This window comes from Arvicola amphibius, chromosome 14 (assembly GCF_903992535.2).
Source record: "Arvicola amphibius chromosome 14, mArvAmp1.2, whole genome shotgun sequence".
Taxonomy (NCBI): Eukaryota; Metazoa; Chordata; class Mammalia; order Rodentia; family Cricetidae; genus Arvicola; species Arvicola amphibius.
The window spans coordinates 40,245,228-40,264,793 of record NC_052060.1 but is presented as its reverse complement, the minus strand read 5'-3'; the positions used below and the strand labels follow the sequence as shown (position 1 = coordinate 40,264,793).

General features: G+C 36.1%; 1 protein-coding gene across 1 annotated transcript in view; it reads right to left on the bottom strand.

Annotated features, from left to right (window-relative positions):
* Window positions 1-19,566, bottom strand: part of Tbck (TBC1 domain containing kinase) — a 118,309-nt gene that overhangs the window by 70,366 nt on the left and 28,377 nt on the right. The window contains 11 exon segments of the mRNA XM_038311710.1: window positions 1,246-1,296; window positions 2,319-2,445; window positions 2,721-2,783; window positions 6,021-6,119; window positions 7,636-7,765; window positions 7,913-7,962; window positions 8,790-8,889; window positions 11,243-11,384; window positions 15,644-15,792; window positions 16,614-16,675; window positions 17,807-17,868. Coding sequence (XP_038167638.1) covers window positions 1,246-1,296; window positions 2,319-2,445; window positions 2,721-2,783; window positions 6,021-6,119; window positions 7,636-7,765; window positions 7,913-7,962; window positions 8,790-8,889; window positions 11,243-11,384; window positions 15,644-15,792; window positions 16,614-16,675; window positions 17,807-17,868 — 1,035 coding nt within the window.

Here is a 19,566-nt window from a genome sequence, read left to right as displayed (position 1 = left end):
CTAGAAACAGAAAATTATAGGAAGAAAAGCTTCTGCTATTTAAAAAATTGAGACAATAAAAAATAACATTCCAATAACCTCAGTTTTGAACTACTGTGCCAATCATTGTCCCACAATAGTAAAATCTTAATTGCCTGAACTTTAATTTCTAAGCACTAATTACTAATAAGGTACTCACAATTAAGCCTCACAATCCAGGCAAGATTTCTGGAGTTAGGAATACTAGTCATAACCTGTACTTTCAAATACAGATATTTTATTATTCTTGGATCGGTGTCCCATAATTGGATATACCAAAGTAAACACTACAAATCTCAAGTGCAGACTAATGAGTGAGGATATCAGAACAGGGCACTATAAAAACATTCAGAGAGAAAGAGAAGTTTTTTTGGAGACTATGCCATCTTTACTCAATTCCAGAAGCTTCTGTTTCCTATGATAACATGAAAAAATGGGTAGTCTAAGGTAAGATACCTATATTATTAAACAAACATAGGATAGAATACTCCAAGTGTGATAAATTCAAAATTCAAAATTTGATTCTATTGAATCTACCAAATACTATTTAAAAAATCCACTATAAAAGGTCCTAAAATGGAAGGACAGAAAAAAATCCTGCCATTAATTAATAGACTGTCAAACCAAGTTTGGTAGAACTAGCACATGGGTACTGGTCTCTGAGAGCAAAGCTGGTACCGCTAGCATGTGGTTATGAGTGTATGAGAACAAGGACTGGCATCACTAGTGTGGGTACCAGTCTGTGAGAACAAAACAGACCGAGGATCAATCACCTGATCCATAAAGTGTTGACGTAGTGCAGAAAGGGAACTAAGAGGTCTTTATCAAACAAGCACAATTAAAATAACATGGACAGGATACGTGAAAAGGGAGAGACCTTGATGATATTGATTGATTTATAAATTATTTGGAAAACATACTTAACAGCAATTTCTAGAGAAATCAGAACCTTCTCCCAAAATCTATAAAAATTATTATAAAAGTTATCAAAGCAGGTAAATTAATTGAGAAGAATTAGCCTAATTCCCACCAAACTTTTTGACATAAACTGGTGACAAGGAATACCCTTCAATACTAATTACTTTTACTCTCTAAGAGAAATTAATTTTATTTCACAGCATTTTATGATACATATAAAGTAAATTAAAAAAATTTAAGAACTATTATTTTTGAGCTCTATATTTAAGAATAATATGCATAATGATCTCTCAATGATAAAAAGCTTACCTTCATTGTTGAAATTTAGATACAGGAATGGAGCGCACAGTGAGTCAAGACCTGATGTAGATGAGTTGAGACAACAGTAAAATGAATACATCCCATTTACTCTAGTCTTGCATGCCTTCCAAATGTTAAGCATTGTAAGTACATCTACACAGATGCCTGTTCTGCATCTTCCATATCATCAGTATCCAAACTAAGTCAGTTATTATTAATCATGCATATGATTATGAGAAAAAAGAGCAACACAGCAATAGTGACACATGAATATGTTAGAGGACTTTACGTCACAATTCTGATTCAAACTGTATGTGAACTTGATATTTGGCCCCTTCAGATCTTTGCCATAAGTGCTTTTTCTTCATGTTACAAAAAATCTTTACAATTAGTGAAAAAATATACAAATACATTTGTTTTATTGATAACAATGCTATTCACTTATTATCATGCTGACTGAACACACAAATATGTCCACAATGGGCTCAGAGGATATAGAACATCTCTGAAATGTGCTGGGCAACAAATAATCAAACCTTTAGGAATAGTAAGTAATCAATATGAAACTCAAAATCAAAATCCATTGCTTATAACAAAACACTCAAAAATGGGTTGGATTGAACAGGTTCCTCATCCATAAACTAGTGATCATAAAAATAATAAAGTCAAATGCTAAAAATCCAGGATTAGAAACATTAAAGATACTAGGGAGAAAAAGGAAACAATTAAAATGAGCAATTTTAAGGTGATAGTCTTTTCCTAATAATTACAGTAATTATATATTAGGAATGCTTAAATAGTAACATTCTCAAATAGCCTAATGTCTTTTATTGTAAAAGTTATTTCACTACTTTGATAAGATTAAAATTGTTTCCACAAGATTAGACTCTGCTTTCCCAATGCCACCTCAGGCTGCCTATTTTTAAATACCACATAAAATGTTTCCTTTAAAGCATTTAGACCAAGTTTGTTTAATAATTTATGTAGAGTTGACATCTTCAAAATGCACTGGAATTTTAGTCTTTTATTCCCCCTCAAAATGAAAAAGACTTGAAGAAAAGTCCTACTAACTAAAAAGTTACCTTGCCAGTACACAAGATCAGGATGAGAAACTACCCAAGCTTTCAGTACACGCCGGAACTTTGCATGACCTTCTGGGGATGATAGCAGTTCATCATACTGATGACAGCGAGGAATATCCACTTCAATCTGTAACCAGCAAAGCATTGAGATACAACTGTAATGGATGATCCTACAGAAACCCTTGCTTCTTCAATAAATGAGAGAAGAGATATTTTACAGACTATTTCACCTTTATAATCTGTTGATCTTCGGAAATATCACATTAGTTTCTGAACATATTAACTCCTTTTCTAACACCATATACATTGGGCAGTGACAGAGCAGTAATAATGAAAGAAAGGATTTTCCTCACTCCTTTTAACATTTAAAGAATTAGCAGAATTGCCTTAGGAAAACCTTACTTGTCTATCTGTGGGAATTGGAGTGTCTTTGTCAATTGCTTCATACTTGGCATGAATAGCTCCCTGCAAAAAATAAGACATTACTTTATTATATCATTAATAAAATGACATTGCACATTAATATGCTGAGATCTTAAGTATTTCAACTTCATAATTTTTCTACTTTTGGAATATCTGTATAAAACTTACTGGTATAGTATCTCTAATATAAAAGATGCAAAATCTATTAGTTTTCAGCAAGATGTCAATATTCAAAGCTTTTAAATTTCAAACTTTTGGATTAGTGATGCTTAGTAGGAGAAACCTGTTTCATATAAATACCTATTTTTGAAGACCTACCCAATTATAGTAAATGTTAGCTGGGCAGTGGGGAGTGCATGTCTTTAATCCCAGCACTCAGGAGGGAGAGACAGGTGGATCTCTAAGTTTGAGGCCAGCCTGGTCTACAGAATGAGTTCCAGGACAGGCTACAAAGGTACAGAGAAACCACATCTCAAAAAAACAAAACAAAACAACAACTAAAAAAGCAACAACAAAAAATTTTCTACATCTTTGACCATGTATGATGGAGGTCTATTGTAAGTGATATTTGCCATTTTAGTGAGGTAGACCTTTACCTGGTGTGCTCCTGCACACCTTTAATTCCAAAACTCAAGAGGTAGAAAGCAGGTAGACACCATGGCAACAGTGTGAAATTTTACTTCAAAAAGAAGTAACAACCAGAAGAGCCCCTTTGAATTATATACATCAAAAGGTAAACGACACAAGTCACATAGCTAGAGAGCATATCAAAATGTTGTTTTCTATGCATTACTAACTCATAAATCAATATTTTCATGAAGACATTTTAGAGAGAGGTTTATCTTAACAGAATCTTTCTGTTAACATTGGAAAGGCAAATAATATATTTTTTCAGAAGAATGATAGTACTAGGAATGTTTGGGGTAGGGATACCCTGTAATTATAGAAACATTAGCCTCATTAACACTTCTTAGTTACAGCATTACACAAAGATTATCTAAATAAAATAAATTTTATTCATGTTCTATAAGATCACACATGAAAAAGTTTTTATTTTTATGGCTTACTATAGTGGTAGGGAAAGCCAAGAATTTAGTAAAATTAGTTGCTGGATCAATTTCTTTGGGATATCTATTAATAACAGCTTTGGAAAACCCGACATCATAAGTCTTTCTGGACTACAGTACTAATCATTAATATGAGTTAAGGAACAATAGGCAGAACTAACCAAACAAATTCAAAGAAATTAAATGCCCATTAAGAAAAGCAAGAATAAAGAAAAAGAAATTCTGCACAGAAGAGGGACTACCGTAAATAATAGTACAACATCTCTTACAATAAAGCCACAAACTGAGAACTATTTTGCCACAAAGAAATGATAACTGTAGTTGACTTCCCAGAAAAGGCCTTAACCTTTCTGAGGAGCAGGTGGGGATAAAGGCGGAGGTGTAGGAGGAGAGGAGGAAGGGGAACCTGTGATTGGTATGCAATAAATAAATAAATGGTAAATGTTTGAAGAAACAGATGATCTTATTCTGACTTGAGAGTTGTATTTTGTACACTGGCACCTTGTAAATATGTACAGCTATATGGGTCAGCTATCTAACTGACACATCTGAGTAAACGGAGGAATGGCGCAGGGGGTAAAGGCACTTGCCTAATGATCGGTGTTTAATGCATGGGATCCATGTAAAGGCGAAAGGAGAGAAAGGGCTTCACAAAGTTGGTTTCTACATGCATACTCTGGCAAAGGTGCCCAAACATATAACATACACACACAATAATAGATAACATACATCATATACACACAACAATAAATAAATAATTTTAAAATAATTAAAAGGAAAATAGCATCAATACAAAAAATAGAAAATGTTTCAAATTGCCAGGTGCCACCTTCTAATCTGGACACTTTGTAATATACACTGGTGATAGATTTGAAGTGTCCTTTAATACATTTCTAAGATTAGTAACCACTAGGTCTGGTTTTATCTAATACAGATCAATATATAAATTGACCCCTAACCATCTCCAAAAGCTGAGTAACAAAATTAAAAGCAGGAGCTAATTCTACCTGTTTTTAATCATCCCTATCTGTTTTGTGCGCTGGGCAGATTGTTAAGTGACTGAAAATGAGGACTGTAGTGTTAAGAAGATAATGGCACAAGAACCTTGTACATTCCTTGTGGTACAGGAGGTATGCACTGAGCATAAGCTACTGTGACTTCTTGTATATCTAGCACAGTATATCTAGCACATCTGTCCTCCTATAAATCTGTATTTTGAAGAAATTTCTAGAAGGTAATTATTAGAGCACACAGGGTACTCAACAAACACCTTAAAACTGCTTTGTGAAATGTTTCCAATCTTCTTTAAAAAGAGAAGCCTAGTTTCCCAAGCCCATGCTGGCCTTGTTAACGATGTGGAAGAATATCCCATTGTAACTGTATTATCATTTCTTGTAAAGGTGAGCTTAGTATTTTGTTGCCTAACTGTATTTATATTTTGTACTCTATTTTTCCTTTCAAAATTGATATTTTTCCCTATAGACTTTTGTGCCTTATTTAAAATTTATGTTAATTCTTTATTTAGGATGATCTTTCACATATTGTCACCTTTGGAACTTGTATCAATTCTATAAATTAGAAAACTTAATTAGAAAAGAGATTGTAAGAATTTTTCTCATAATAAAGAAAAAAATTCTGCCAATAGAAGTCTATAAAGATTAAAAATAGTTGAGGCCCCACACCCAGGAGCAGTAGGCCAACACATGGACTCTTTTTGGACCCTTGTTTTGTTATTATCATTAGTAACAGTTGGCATAAAAGATTTATCAACTTGGAACACCTTGTAAGTTGCAGTTATACTGAAAAAGGGGCACACTTCATAAGCAGGATGGCAAGCTTTGGCAAACTTCTAACACACATATTCATAGATAATCTGCTCAAAATAATAATGATATTTATCATGGGAATTAATAAAATATTAAAGCACATCAATAACTATTTTATATACTATTCTCTTCATGTATTTTTCTACTTAAAATTGTCAAATATTCTGATGTCCATATTTCAATACATACTTTCCTATTAATACTGTAAAATTCGATAGGAACTACAGTTTTTGGAGACAGGGTTTCTACTTGGATTCCATGCTTGCCTTGAACTCGCAATCTGCTGTCATGGAAGGGAAATATGGATCCTTACACCAGTAGCATTCTTTTACCTTCTTATTCTTTTTATACACTACTCATCAGTTTATAACTTTTTGCTTTCTTACCTCTACTCCCAGAAGAGCAGCCCAGGTTAAACCCCTCATAAGTGGAGGGATGTCAATCCTTGCTTCTTTCCAGATTTGATTTTTTTTATAAGGATAAGCCTATGAAAAGATAAAAATAGTCACAAAAGGGCCTGGGTGGTAGCTGAGCTGGTCAGTCCATGCCCTCAGGGCCGGTTCACTCTCTCCTGTGGTTAGGGGTAGGGCCATCTGTCCTGAATTCAGGGGCTACCTCCCTGTGAGGGCAGGGTCCAGCTCCCTTGCAGAGGTGTTCAGCTAGAGGCAAGGTCAGCTTTCCCAGGGCCAGTGAAGGCAGGGCCAACTAGCATGACCCTCTGATTTCTTCTCTATGCTCCCTGAGGTGACATGGGCCTTGGGTTGGCCCATCCTACCATCTATCTCATAGGACCCCCTGGAGCTTGTGAAAGGACTGTGGGTATTGTTCATAGGACCTCCGACACTTGGGGTGGCCACAGTATATCCAGAGGAGTTCCAGTACGGATCCAGTGATGATACTGTACCCGAAACCTGAGGCCTTGAACTAGACCAGTAACCCATTGCAATGAACATTTGCTAGTAAAGCTGATCGGACAAAAAGGTATACAACATTATGACACACCGAGGCCCGCAATGCCACTGGAGGAATGACGAGGTTTGGAGAGACAGGTAAGAAGGAGAAGCAAAGAGGTTTTGTTGTTGTTGTTTGCTTTGTTTTATTCTGTTCTTGTTTTTGCTTGTTTGCTTACTTTGTATTGTTTTCTTTTTGGGGGGGCTGCTGGGTTGAAGGAGGATATGGTGGGACTAGGAGGTGAGGGGAATTGGGGTGTATGATGTGAAACCCCCAAAGAATCAATAAGGAATTTAAATTTAAAAAATAGTCAAAAAGTAAAATAATATATATATTTAACCAACCACAATAAAATAAAACTAGAAATAAATCATCAGGAAAAAGTTTGAAAGTAACACAGACACAGAAATTAAACAGTATACTTCTGAGTTATCAATGGATCCACTGGCAACATTATGAAGGAAATTAAAACATTTTTTGAAACAAACAGTAATAGAAACAACATACTAAAAAATGTGTGGTATACAGCAAAATCAGCACTATGATGAAGTTCATAGAAATCAGTAACCATATTACACAAGCAGAAACATTTCACATCAACAATCCATATAAAGGAACTAGAAGACAACACACAAAATCAAAGTTAGAAGAAAAATTAAATAATAAACATTAGAAAATTAATAAGACTGAGTTTATTAAAATAGTACAAAGATAAATAAAATGGCATTGAAAATGGAATATTATTCATCTCCCAAACATGAAATACTATAATTTGTGAGAGCATGAATAAAACAGGAAGACATTACGTTAAATAATCCAAACACAGAAGACAAATACATATGGTCTCACTCATATGTGAATTAGAAGAAGAGAAACATTAAAAAGGAAAAGTGGGCTCTTACAAGTTCAAAGTAGAGACGTGCAGTGTAGCGAGGTGAAGGAGGGAAGAGGCTCCATGTGTGCGGTTAGGGCATAATTTCAAGCTATAAGGATTAACAGCATTAAAGGACAACTCATGGACTATCATTTTTACTATGCTACAATTCCTACCTTCAGCAGCCTGTCGAAGAGAATAATTCTGTTTAGTTGATATTCCGTATCCCTCTCTCTGATGATTAAAGGCAGGGTAGCAGCTGCAGATAACTCATTATTGCTGTTTGAATGAGGTAAATTCGACTGGCTGTAAAGGAACAAAAAAGGAAAAATACTGACAAAGACAATATTCTAATAAATGAAAGCACTACTTCCTAAATATTCAATTTAAATATACAAACTTATTAATCTAATAAAAACAGGGAACAAGTCAAGTAAAGCAACATATACTCACTCATCTTCAAGTAATGGATAAAAAGCTTCTCCTCCAACATCTTTTAATCTCTGTGAATTTAAAAATAAAATATTCATAAATCATTTTATTGGGTGACAAGAATAGTAATGCAAAAATTATGAATTCACAATAGTCCAAAGAAGCAAAAAAAAAATAGAATTCAAAGATTAGTATTTTTCATGGACATGCAAACACACCACACTTCTGACAAGGGTTAAACACATCATTCCCACCATATCCTCACATACAACACCAGATTACTAACATAAGATAAAGTGTAAATGTAAAATATATTTTAAAATAAGAATGATTAGTAAGAAGTACTTTTATATATTCATTTATTAAATATTTAAAAAGAGGTGCTTTTTCATATATTATTGAAAGGTATTTGGATGAATTATAGGCAGTGTATCACACTATCTGGAATACACTTTGTAAAGCTCTTACATGAACTCGTTCAGAAATGCTGATGGAATGGACAAAGCTGTAACGGGCAGAAAAGGTGAGTAAATAGTGCAAACTCACGGCTGCACTAACATCAGGCGACTGCGATTAGCATATGCATTCTAAAACATCAGAATCTGACCTCCTAGAATTATTTAACATTTAAGACCATGTATGATTGGGAAACTCTATTACCAAATGGAGAAAAAGGAGGGCTAATTTGAAGCTGAGGAAAAGATCGACACCGTTGTGAGCAATCAGACCGCGTGTGAAGGCTGGACTCACACAGACGCCATTTTCTCACACCTCTACTCACTACAGAAGCTTCTTGGGTGTCAGGAAATCAGGCATGAATGCAAAGTGTCTTGTGTTATCTTTAAGGTTTCAATGTTTTAGCAATTATAAAAACATGTTTGGTATTTTTTATACTTACGTTTCTTAGCTGGCATAAGGACAATGTCACAGTAGTATCATCTAAGAGTGAGCTTCTGTCTCGACCTTGCCCAAAACTTTCTCCATCTTCAAAGAGAAAACTAAGATTGGAAGAAAGAAAAGGAAGGAAAGAAAAAAAGGAAGGAAGACAAAAGTTGTTATAATGATCATAGAAAATCTATTTCTTCTAGAAATAAAATTTTTCTATGACAATCCTATCATTAAGAAGAAGTAAAATTCAGACTAGACAGTTAATTTTGGAAACAAAGCCCAACATGGTGCATATGCCTGGACCCCAGTGCTCGAAAGGTAGAGGCTGAGGCATCAAGAATTTGGGGTCAGAGAGGTACACAGTGAGTTCAATTCTAGAATGGGCTTCATGAGTCCTTGACTTAAAAAACAAACAAAAAAGCAAAGGTTTCAAAAACTAACTGCCAGCTGAAGTTTCTCCAAATAAGGCAGACTTTTTAATTTATACATCTGTGATTAGGTGTAAGTCTGGTATATGCTATCCTGGCTAGTTTTTTTTTTGTTGTTGTTGTTGTTGTTGTTTTTCGAGACAGGGTTTCCCTGTAGTTTCTAGAGCCTTTCCTGGAACTAGCTCTTGTAGACCAGGCTGTCCTCGAACTCAGAGATCCGCCTGCCTCTGCCTCCCGAGTGCTGGGATTAAAGGCGTGCGCCACTACCACCCAGCTATCCTGGCTAGTTTTTTTTTTTAATTGTCACTTTGATACAGTCTAGAGTCATTTCAAAGCAAAGCCCCAGTGAAGGATTGTCTAGGTCAGGATGGCATGCAGGTATGTCGGTGGGAGCCTTTCTGGGTTGTTAACGGATGCAGGATTGCCTAGCCCTGTATAGGAGGAATCATCCCTAGGCAGGGAGCCCTGAACTGTGCAAGAAAACTAGCTGGATCTAAACTAGACTTTGAGTCCACGGACAAGCAGCATCTTACATGCTTCCCCTGTTCTTCTTAGCTGTGGGGTAAGTTTCCTGGTCAGAGGTAATGCTGTACCCTCAGGTTTCTGCCCTGAGTGTCTGCCTTGACCTCCACAGTGACGCACTGTGACTTCAAGCTAGGGACGCCTTTCCTCCCTGGGCTGCTCTTGGTCAGTGTTGGGAGCAGTGAGACCCCAGATCCTGAATTTCTTGTAATCCCCTGATCTGAGTGCCTACAGCTGCTCTGAGCACGAGACCTTCAGGAGTTCCTGATGGCAGGAGAGTGGTTTCTGGTGGGTTTGGCTGGGGTGTGGCTATCTCTATATATTCTGCCCCTGAACACAATAAAGGGGGCATCTTGGGGTATTCAAGGATGACCCGTGTCTCTGTCTGTGTTTTTAACCTCCATCCCCTTGCCTGAAGCTTGGTAACTGGGTAAAAGCGCACTGAACGCAGACACGTTCAGTCTACTTTTCAGAATCTATCATTCAAGTAATTTTCTATAATTTATTGCTGATTTCATATTTAACTTACTGGGTGAGTGGCACAATAGACATTAAGGTCTAAAAACTACAAAGGACAGAAAGAGCTAATAATGCAGTTTAGTACCAGGATACTTGCCTTGCCACACATCTAAGATCCTGGGTTTGAAAACCAATACAAAACTTAAAAAAGGGAACTTTAAAAAATTTAAAAAACTTTAAAAAATTTAAAATAGGGAAGGCAGAAAACTAATGGTCTATCTAAATAAATAATCTAAAAGTTTAACAAAAATAATGATGATCAGATCATTCCTACTATTATTTCTTATGGTGGTTTGAACGAGAAATGTTCCTAATCGGCTCCTGTATTTGAACACTTGGTCCTTAGTGGAGCTGCTTGGGAAGGTTAGGGCACTTTTAGGGGGTGCTGCCTTGTTGGAGGCAGTGCATCACTGGGGCTTTGAGGTTTTATGGCCTTGTGCCATATGCTAGTATTTTCCCTCTCTCCCTCTCTCCCCCCCCCCCCTCTCTCTCTCTCTCTCTCTCTCTCTCTCTCTCTCTCTCACTCTGCCTGCTTCCTAGTGCAAATGAGAATGTGGCCTGTTTCCTGCTACCATGACTTCCAGCCATTAGTGACTCTCCCTCTGGACCTATAAGCCCCAAAGTACCTAATACACCTACAGTCAAATCTGTCCTAGACTGTGAAACTAAAATTTTAGAGGTCAAGAAATAGACATTTATATTTCTACATGAACAATGATGTTTGAAAAATAACATATATATACTTTTTATTAATATTACATGATTTTCAAATAGATAACAAAGCAAATTATTTCTTAAAAACATTCATAAGAAATAATAAATATTGATAGAAACTCTGCAATTAACAATTCTAGACCATCCAACAAGTTGTAAAGTTTTGTTTCTAAGTTCACTTAATTAGAACAGCTACCAAAAATTTATTAAAATATAAAATTAAATAATTAAAAAGCAGCAAAAATATTAAATCATATTACCAGAAACAGTTTTTACTTACTTTGGGAGTGTGCAGATAGGTGGTTTGGATCGAATAATTTCCTTGTTTGTAAGCTCCTTCTCCAGGTCACCTCCAGCCAAACACCACAGGTAGTAAACCTCTTCTATAGATCTCTCTGCCAGGTGATCATTGTCTGTATCCACTAATGGTAAAAATGTTCAAAATTAACATTACAGTTTCCATCTGTAGTAAGAGCTGATAGTGATAAGAGCTGGAATTCCAATAAAAGTAACTGAAAAGGCTATCACTTCTGTGTGTAAGGACTTTGCAAGTTGCTACTCCACCTAGTAATATAACAGAAGGGTCTGAAAATCAGGAGCTCCTGTAAGACCTATGAGAAAGTAATGGTATGGAAGTAAATTACTATCTGCAAGATTGGAGAACCAGACAGGGTATTCAGGGAGCCACACAACAGAAAAGTCTCAGGGACCAGAAGTGGAACAGTAAAAGCTGGACTAAATTGATAAGTTGATGCAGGTTGAGTGTCGACAAGTCTGAGAGTTAACATCCCAGGGGGTGCAGTCATAGGGGACACTGGCCCTTCTGTGGGTTTTATCACTAGGAGCCTGACAAGTTCCTCACAGTATTATTGGAGAAGACTGGACTGTGTTCTGGCAACAGGAGGAGAAAACAGAACCGATTTTAAATATGGCAAGAGGACACCTTTCTTCCTTACATGGCTTGTCCTCAGAAGTTAGTCAGCACCTAACTGATCTGAGCGAAGGGGATACCTGCTATGACATGATGTGGCAAGGAGGAAGGGAAGCATCCTGCGGTCCTACAAACAGGTCACGTAATTTAATGAGCTGTGCGTCTGGACAGTGCTGGTCACACAATCACCCCCACAGTGAAACCGAAAGGCTTGAGTAAGCTGGAGCTGGTGCTTTAATTCTCAGCAGGTGCGTCATGACTGTCAGGTTTTGATTCTTCTTTGTAATAAGTTGCCTCCTAAAAGTGACTTATGCATGAAGACAGTCAAGAGGCCTGAGCTTGACAAAATTCTAGATGCACTTCCTATACTCAGAATGGAAGGAGAAATGCTACTGTAGTCCTTTTCTTGTCCAGAGAGCATTTTCCTCTAGGAGAAACTCACTGTGATCCTATTAGTCAAGTTTAGTTACAAGCCTGCTTCTTATATCAAGAGAAGCTAGAAAAGGAAAAATTTGGAAAGTTCACTTTCCATGTTAGAACAGGAATTTTTATACTTTATAGCAAGAAAGAAGTATGGGCAGAAAAACCTACATATCAATAAAGTGTTCCTTTTCATGTTTCAAGTTAGAATATGATAATATGGACTTCCTGCTGATAATATAGTTTTAAGATTACTTGAAATAAATTATATGGAATATTAGTAATTTACAATTGACTTATATTTTAAATATTCAAGAATCTGTTGTGGAATATTAGTTTAAGATGTGTTACATTTGTTTATGCTGTAGAATATTTGCTTAATGATGCAAACATATGTTGCATTCTTTTTGTTTAACTCTGAAAAGCTGTGTTACTTTGCCTGTCTAAAACACCTGATTGGTCTAATAAAGAGCTGAATAGCCAATAGCTAGGCAGGAAAGAAAAACAGGCAGTGTAGCCAGGCAGAGAAAATAAACAGAAAAAAAAAGAGAAGGGAGAAAAAGGACAAGAAGAGGAGGACTCCAGGGACCAGTCACCCAGCAACACAGTCAGTAAGGAGGAAAGAAAGAGATATAGAATAAAAAAAGGTAAAAGCCCAGAGGCAAAAGTGAGATGGGATAATTTAAGAAAAGCTGGCTAGAAACAAGCCAAGCTAAGGCCCAGCATTCATAAGTAAGTCTCTGTTTGGCGGGTCCCCAAAGAATAAAGAGTAAAAATCAACCAACAATATTTTGGTATACCAAATGTGAGGTTCAAATATCCACCTAGAGCCTGAGAAAGGCCAAAAAACAAAACACAAACAAACAAAAGGACACGGCTCCTTCAACAAGTTCTGCCATACAGCAGAGCACTTAAACAGTCTTTTTTCATGCTAAGTAGAAAAAATAAAGTAAAAAAGCGCCTTCCATAGTGCAGGCCACCAGCTTGCCACAGTTGGGAGGTTGAACATAGTTCCTAGTCATGCAGCTCTGACCAGGCTGTGGAGCTGTAGGCTTGGCTCTCATGACCTGAGCAGCAGATGCAGTCAGTTGCTAAAGCTGCAGCGGCGCTGTTTAGCAGGGTTGTTTTGGTTTTGCTCATGCAGACAAAAAGATTAAAGATATGCAGTAAACACAGATCTGGACAGAAAAAAAACTCTAAACAGGTTCTAGAGTATTTAACAATGTGCACAGGCTTAAGAAAAGAAAAAGTCGTAATTATAGCCCTAGGAAATAAAGAATAGTTTAAAAATAATAAAGTCTTTAAAGAGAGAAGCAAAGTAATATAAAAAAAGAATGAGCCATGTAGAGATGGGAAATACACAGTGAGTCTGGATCCTGTATAATGCTGTGTTGACTGTAAAGTTTGATTGCTGATAAGCAAAGGACAGCTGCTGACAGACATGGGATTGTTAAGTGGACTTCTAAATAAATTAGTCTATATAAGAATGCCTTCACTTTAAAATGGAAATCAAAACATGAATTGCTTTGGAGAAGAGGTTTTCCATTATTTCCACAGAAAATGAGAGGTTAGGGGCTCCTTCAGGGTTTGGATCAGGTTTGGTCGGGGAAGACTTCTGAATCTGGACAGGTGACATATATCAACAAAGGTTACAGCTGGTCTTCCCAGGACTTAGCCCTTTATCTCAATTTTCTCAGGGATTCTTAAAGATGACATTGCCCACAGACAAAAGGAAGCAATCTAGAGAAAATGATGACCATATTCCCAAGAGTCAGGGTGTGAGTGGTTGCTGGTTTTTTGTTTTTTGTTTGGTGGTTTATGGATGTTTGTTATCATTTAGGGAAATATAGGATAAAAAGACAACTACTAATCTCAGATATTTTGTATTGGCATGGATTTTGGTATATTGCTACAAATTTAGAGTTATTTTTGCTATACTGTCTATATGTTTCTACTCTTATTTGGGGTTTTGTGTTTATGAAGCTCATTTTAAAATGCAATGGATACTTAAGAAATGAGGTAGGTACTTAAATCTATAATAATCAAACCTGTAGTTACATTAGGTATGTTTTCAAGGTTAAACAGGTATATTTTAGACAGACAAATGATTTTCAAACACATTAAAGGCCTATAAAATAGGGCATTTAAGAAGTATACTAACCTAAACTTTTCATGATATATGCTTCTGAAAGCACCAGTTTACTTTATAAAAAGATGATGGGCATCAAAGAAATTCTATATGGAATTTACTTTCAATTTGAAAAGGACACCCACAAAAAAGACTGTTAAACTTTGCTAAAATTTCCTGTTTCACTTAAAAATATGCTAGATATTCTAGGCTTTTTGGCTCAAGTGTTGCAGAGGAACTGGGGGTGACGTTGACTGTCCAGGCAGTCAGATGTTTCTGCTGTTAGGTAATATTGCATCCTTTTGGTGTCTTTGATGGTGTAAAAGACTAAATATTTAACGTTATAGTTCTCCTTAGTTATTATGGGAAGCAAATTAGGTATGAAACTTTGGGATCACTAAGATAAGCTAGATAATGGAGTGTTTCTCTCAATTTGCTAAATACAAATAGACTGAATATTGTAAATGTAATTCTTACTTGAAAACTGTTTTTGTTGTATATAGTTTTATAATCTAAGATTAAATCATTTCATTTTTATTTAGACAAAACGGGGAAATGTGGAATATTAGTTTAAGATATGTTACATATGTTTATGCTGTGGAGTATTAAATGATGCAAAGATATGTTTCTTTTATGTTGCGTTTGTTTAACTCTTTAAAGTTATGTTACTTTGCCTGTCTGAAACACCTGATTGGTCTAATAAAGAGCTTAGCAGCCAATAGCAAGGCAGGAGAAAAGATAGGTGGGACTGCCAGGCAGGGAGAATAAACATGAAGAGAAAAAGAGAAGAGGAAGGAGAAAAATAAGGAGAGGAAGATACCAGGGGCCAGCTACCCAGCAACACAGTCAGCCATGGAGTAAAAGGAAAGAAAGAAATATAGAATAAAGAAAGGCAAAAGCCCAGAGGCAAAAGGTAGCTGGGATAATTTAATTAGAAAAGCTGGCTAGAAACAAGCCAAGCTAAGACCAAGCATTCATAAATAAGTCTCGATGTAGTTATTTGAGAGCTGGGTGGTAGGCTCCCAAGAAACAAGAGTAGGAAAAAAAAAGCCAACTACAAGAATCACCTCTCAGTTCGCTGACTATTAACTACAAAACCCCAGTTATGTAATACCTGTTACTAATGAATTCAAAAGTAAACAGGTTAGGGGGCTTCTTTTGGAAACAAGGCTCACATTATCACATGTTTTCTTCATCTTTACCTTTACACAAGTCATCAATATCCTCAGGCAGAGTTAAGTTGGCACATCGCAGAGAAGATGAAAACAGACTGGCAGGTTTGATAAAGGGAGTGTATAAAGGTGACACTTCACTGAAGACCTGGTCCTTCATTAATTCATCAGGGGTTGGCCTTGAGAAAAACAATTTAAAATACGCAGCAAGGATAAAAGTCATAAAAACTTTCATACAAAATGTAATAGATATTGAAAGTGGGAGGTAAAATCTTAGATAACTTCTTAGCACAGAAAATAGCAAAGGCACTCCCTTCAGCAGTCTAGCTATTGCGACTAAGTAACTCAGTGCTGAATTACTTATGTGTGTTAACTGTTTGTGCCTTATCTTTTAACAAAAATCATTTCATAAACACCCAAATTCTGTTGTAATACTATCCTTTGCCCCTACCATAGCTTGATAAAGTGCCTTTTCAAATGACAAATTAGAATATATTCTTTTCTAGCATTATATTTAGGAGGCTTAGCAATAGCTAGGTAATTAAAAGTGACACCATGAAATGAAAACAAAATGTCAGGAAATCTTTCAATTTTTATCAGCAACTACACTCTTCACATTTTGTCAAGCTCAGTGTGTAATACATAATGGCAACAAGCGTTGGTTATTATTCACATGTTGTTAGAGCCAAGAGCACTGACATTCCTATTTAGTTGATTTTCTTCTTGAGGCAAGAAGATGAATTAGAAACTTTTCAGATATGTTAGTTTTGTGACCATGATTAGACTTATTTTATAACAAAAATTAACTCTGAATCACATTTATAATACTAGTATCACTTAAGTACCACTGTATATACAGCTATCATCCCCTGGTCTACCAGACTCCTACCAAATACAGCACATGCAGCTATCATCCCCTGGTCCATCAGACTCCTAATCAAATCAAATCAACTCCACACAAAAAGGTTCTCAGGATAAGCCTAAAGTCTTAAGGAATCACCTTTTAGAAGGATGGAAGGTGAGACACTTCTTCAAAATATTTGTTACATTTTCAGGAAGCTCCTAGCAAAAAGAAAAAAATAGATAAATTACCAATTCTAGAAATATATTTTGCTGAAATATTTAAATCCCCTAATCTTTGATTTTTAAAAAAGTCTTTGTTTGGACTTTATTTAAATTTATAACCATTTGTCACTCTCTGATTAAAAAAAAAGCCAGCATCTGCAAAGAAATAAGTATAGCTTTAATAGCTTGTTATTGTATTCTGATGTGAGAACAGACTGCTCTGGTATAACTGTGTCCCTTCCTAAAATCAGGTCTTGAAGCTTGATGCCACAAAGATGATATTAAGAGATGAGTTGCAGTGTGAATCTGCTATTTTCATTCTGCTAAACAGACACAGTTTCATAGTGCCTTCTAAATTCTTACCTCTCTACTCATAGATTATTGCAGCTCTCAGATGATATCGGAGAAGTTTCTTTGTGCAGCAAATGGTGGTTTGGGCAGAAATTGACTGTTAAAGTGCAGAATAAGCCACATGTCATAACCCCTCTGCAAGGCTCAATGACTACCGTGGAAGAGTAGGCGGAAAGACTTTCAAAGCCAGAGGTTGAGGAGCTAATGACTGCTAATGGCTCCTAGTGAGGGGAGAACCAATTATTTGTAAGGGTTTGGCTCCTGGTAGATGGACCATACTCTAGTGGACAGCCTCACACCCAGGAGTATATGGGCCCCACAAATGGAGTTGATGGGTTATGAAAAGGGGAGCAAGAATTTGTAGGGGTAGGGAGGTAAGGGTTGATCTGAGAGGAGTTAGGAAGGGAATTAGAGGTGAATATAATCAAAACCTTATAAGAAATTCTCAAGAAATTATAAAAATAAAAACAAACGAGTAGCAATAAAAGAAGTGGGCCTGTAAAGACGATCAGGTCACAAGGGCCTCATCTTGGGAAAAGGATTTTATCAGACACGTTCACAACACCCTCCACCAGCCTGCTTTCTACTATGAGGACAGTGTCCTCCCTCTTCAGAAAACTGAGCCTGACATTTCCAGCCTAAAATACTGTGGGATGATATGTTTTATTCGTCTTATTTATTTATTTATATTTATTTATTTATTTATTTATTTATTTATTTATCATTTATGACCCACTCTCAGTCTGTTAGAACAGCCCCAACAGATGCACAACTAACCTTGATAATGTCCAGACAACCATGTTCTTCAGCCAGAACTACTATAGTATCATCTACACAGCCTAAGAAAAAAGAAAGCCAGATGAGTGTGCACTGCTTTTGAATCTATCACAATAACCAGGTATGTTATGATACTATGATACAACATTTCCAAATATCATAATGTAGTTTTGGTGCTTAAGCTACTAAAACATTTTTAAGTTAACTTTCCTTACATGTTTTGATAAAAACAGAGGCTTATCCACTCAATTTAGTTAAGCACAGGTACTAAAATATAGCAACTTAAATAGAGATATGGAAGAAATTTCAAGGAATTTTTAAAGGCACTGTTGTTTGTTGTGGAATAGCTGTACACTATATGAAGATATGCTGCTGTGATTGGCATAATAAAAAGTCGAATGGCCAATAGCTAGGCAGGAGAGGAAAGGTGTGACTTTCAGACAGAAGGAAACAGCAGGAATTGAGGTGTGCTATTTCTCCAGCAGACACAGAGCAAGTCAGGTGTGCCCTACTAAAAAGAGGTAATTGAGCCATGTGGCAGAAAGTGGATTATTAGAAACAGGTTAATTTGAGTGATATGAGCTAGCTGGGTGCAAGACTAAGCTAAGGCCAAGCTTTCATAATTAATAGTAGGTCTTTGGGTCATTATTCGCAGGCTGGTGATCCAAAGATAGTCTGATAAGAAAGCTTGTTATAGTTGTTTTTTCCTGATTACAAGAATAGTTTATTTTTATCATATGAGGTTTGAAGACTGCACTCATGTATCTCTGGGGATATAAAGTAAACATTTAACTTAATAATGTTCCAAACTGTAGTGATATTTCATTTGTATTTTAAGAAATAAAACTTGCCTGAAGATCACAAAATAAAACAGCCACCCTGGTCAGCCTTACAGACCAGATAGTGATAACACACATCTTTTAATCCCAGTAGCCACACTAGTTTGCCATAGAAACCAGGTGGTAGTGGTGAAGGCCTTTAATCGCAGCACTAGAGAGGAATATAAAATGGGAGGAGATAGCTCTCAGGCATAGTCTCATTGAGATTCCAGGAGGCAGGATCGCCAATTCAGATTAAATTTGAAGTAACAGTGAGTGGCGGGCTGTTTTGCTTTTCTGACCTTCAGGTTGAACCCCAATCTGTCTCTGGGTTTTTTATTAATCAGGATACACCATATTCCTCGACAAGTGTAGTATCTATTCTTGGTAAAAAAAAAATTCATGAAGCAGATGAAATTTTAAGCAATTTAGTTAAAATTCATTACTTTCAAATACCTAACTATTCCCACAAGTTTTATTTGTAAACTCTATTGATGGAATGTCGATGTGTCAAAGCTTTATATAAAATAGTCTATCAGGTTTTCTCTCTTATGACCACATATTTACCTTATTCCACTCTAAATTAGATCACATTTATTACTATAAATTTCAGACATAATATATATATATATAATTATAAAGAAAAGTGGACACTATTCATAGAATGTTCTTCATATATACAACTAGTCACATAGAAAGGTAGCTCAAAATTTAGACATGGTGGATGGAAGTAGTTTTAAATTCTATTAGTTTGATTACACAAGATAGTTTACTTGACTAAATCATGAAACTAAGATTTCTTTCCAAGCAGGTTCAAGATCCTTCATGAAGAAAACCACACATTTTAAAAGGCACTTTTCATGATGCCTTGTGATGCTTACCTCACCATCAACCTGAAACACACATTTCACTGTGCTAAGAGAACACTCCAATGCAAACAAC